The 2,755-nt window shown below is 47.7% G+C and overlaps 1 protein-coding gene across 1 annotated transcript; it reads right to left on the bottom strand.

Annotated features, from left to right (window-relative positions):
• Positions 1-420: 420 nt before the first annotated feature.
• Positions 421-2,438, bottom strand: ROMO1 (reactive oxygen species modulator 1). The gene is made up of 2 exons (XM_009707497.1): positions 2,306-2,438; positions 421-613 (listed from the first exon to the last, which is right to left on the bottom strand). Exons 1-2 carry the CDS (start codon positions 2,434-2,436, stop codon positions 505-507), a joined length of 240 nt encoding a protein of 79 aa, XP_009705799.1. The 5' UTR covers positions 2,437-2,438; the 3' UTR covers positions 421-504.
• Positions 2,439-2,755: the final 317 nt, after the last annotated feature.

Below are 2,755 nucleotides of genomic sequence, written 5' to 3'. Positions count from 1 at the left end.
CCCTCAGTTACATAAGGACTTGCCCAAGCCCTTTTGGGGTCCCTCGCTCCCTGTGAGGGCGTTCGCCCTGTGTTACCTGGAACTGAAAAATGGGGCCAGCTTCAACCCACCTAGCTTTGCAAGAGGAGAGAACTTTGGTAGTTGATCTGAATGAGCCACAGAGAAACTCTCTTCAGGAATGCAATGGAGCAGCTCCACATCAACACATTGGGAAAGTGAGCTGCCCAAGTACCAAAGGGAAAAATGTGTGCGCTGTACTTACGCCTCTGAAATAGGAACTTTAATGTAGTACAAAGGATTATTCTTTTTCATTGTCATGGGAGTAAGAGATGGGAGGAAAGTAGAAATTTGATAAAAAGCATGTTTACAATCAACAGAGCAAGAAGGATGGTGCTTCGCCATTTCACGAAGAGCTCTTGATTCCAGGTATCTAAAGATTTTTATTATGGTACAGAGGAGGAAAGGCTGGACGGGGGCACTCCAGGGTAAAACCCAAGCTCCAGGTTAGCAGCGGATTCCCATACCAATAGCCATGAATGTCCCAAACGTCCCACCACTCTGCATCATCGTTTTGCCAACTCCACCCATCAGCTCTCGTCCTCTCATGCCAATCCTGAAAGAAAAAAACACAGGAATTGCATAAAAGCTGAAGCCTGACAGGTGACCAACGTACAGCAGAAAACATCTGATACAACCAGCTAACAGTTTACTGAGTGCCCAAATCGAACACCTTCTCTTCAGTCTAAGTTTAAAATGGTACCTCCTGCCTCTGCAAGGAGACTGGCTGCAGTGCCCCGTGCCTGAGCTACTGCAAAAAAAAAAACCAACTGCTCTCTGTGGCACTTGCATGACCCTTGCCAGTGGCCCCTGTGTATTTTTTCCTGCAGTGGCACCAGCTGATGCTGTACCCTCCCTGCCACGCCACCAGCAGGAACAGCTTCACCTGATAGTACCCCAAATAGCCTTAATTTGGAGATAAAAAAATTGTGCTGTCCAAATATTTGACTTGCCAGTGAATAAAAAGTGTCTGAGCTGTTTTATTACCATCCTGTCTGGCTGCAGTGGCAGTATTCATACCACCAACTTAAAACCATGTTGTAAACTAACTTCCTATTTACCACTGACGCTGTATTTTTAATATGAGAGAAACAAGAAAGGCCTAGAAGTGCCCAGAGGCATTTCTATTCTCCAGTTCCCATTTACCTGAGGTCAGACTGAAACAAAAAGAATTGTTCCTTCTTGGGAAGCTCTTGTAATATTTGGTTTTTAAGCACTGCAGTGACTGTAGGGTCTAAGGAATTTCATGCACTTGATTTTTAAAACATGAAGATTTTCCCTCAAAAATGGTACAGCAGAAATAATGTAGCCGTGTCATTCAAGGACGACAGAACCACTGTCACTGCTGCTTCTAAATACCCTAAAACTGTATTTTCTGCTAGCATTGTACCACTTGCAAATACTCTCCAGATCTGAGAGAGATCAGAAAATGTTTTAAACTCTATCAGATTAGACTTTGTGCCTTTTCCTCCTTTTAGGCTCACTGCCAAATCATTGCCCATATTTAATCACAGATTAAAAAGCCTCAAGCAGAAAGAGTTCTGCAAAATACAAAAAAGCTTATTTCAGTAATTCCTTTTTAAGGATGATGTGTGCCAAAACCAGTCAGCAAGCAGTGCAAGAGTTAACTCAGAGCAGCGAGCATCACTTGTTTCCGTGCAGTGCCGGCATACCAGGGAGCGCCAGTGGAAGGTGGAATATTGCCCCTCTCCGATTCACAATGGGATTGTGCCAGTGCAGCCACAGCTGTGCCTACACTCTTGCAATTAAGACTCGGGGTCAGTACAGTAATTGCCTCCATACAGGGGGATGGGACACCCAAAGCAACCACGACACAGATACTCAAGAGCTTGCAGAGTACCTCGGGAAGCTTTAGAGCGAGGAGAGGGCTGCATGGGTACCTGCACAGACAACTCATTCAGCTCCTCCTGGAGCTGATCTTCCACAGCCTCAGGTTCCCAATGCAACCTCCCTTGCGAGCAGCAGGAAAAGGTCTGTGAAACTGTGACCTCCTTGTACACAGCTGACCCAGAGATGATGCCCCGCCATCGCCAGACTTTCCCATTCGCGGCCAGGGCTGATAGCAGGCTCTCGATCTATGGCTAATTCGGAGCCACTGGCAAAGTTTCACCTACGTGATGACACAGGACCAGACCCGCACCTCCCTTTCCATTTCCAGAGCAGCAACATTTCTCTCTGGCTATTGCTCTGTCACAACCTCTCCACGGAAGCCATTTCCTCAGCCTACCTGAGGCAGGAAAACGTGCCGAACAGCGCTCCTGCTGCCATGCCCACTGCAAAGCCCATCATGAAACCCATTTTTACTCTGTCAAAGCAGCTGGGCTGTGATTGCCCATATGGGCCCACGGTCACAGGCATCTAGAAAAGAAAGCACAAAACCCCACATGGATTTACTGCTTTGTCTAACATGCTTCTGTAGCCAAACTGGTCTGGAGAACAGGCCCGCACATTTCAGAGCCTCTCATAAATGCAGTGCTGGAGGCTTTGCTGGCTTTCAGATTCGTTTCGTTGCCTGTCAAGCAGGAAAAGACAGGGAGGAAACACCATTGCCTCAATGGCAGTCCTGTTTCGCCCTCAGCAAGCCCCTGTGAGCGCCGCTGCCTCCGAGATCTGTTTCCGGATTTCTGTGCTCTTCAGCTCCCAGGGAGCAGCGCCCGGCGTCCCCTGGGAAAGCCTC

The sequence above is a fragment of the Cariama cristata genome, unplaced genomic scaffold (genome assembly GCF_000690535.1).
Source record: "Cariama cristata isolate BGI_N322 unplaced genomic scaffold, ASM69053v1 scaffold13059, whole genome shotgun sequence".
NCBI lineage: Eukaryota > Metazoa > Chordata > Aves > Cariamiformes > Cariamidae > Cariama > Cariama cristata.
Note: the sequence above shows the minus strand (reverse complement) of the source record. Positions and strands in the feature narration are given on the sequence as shown.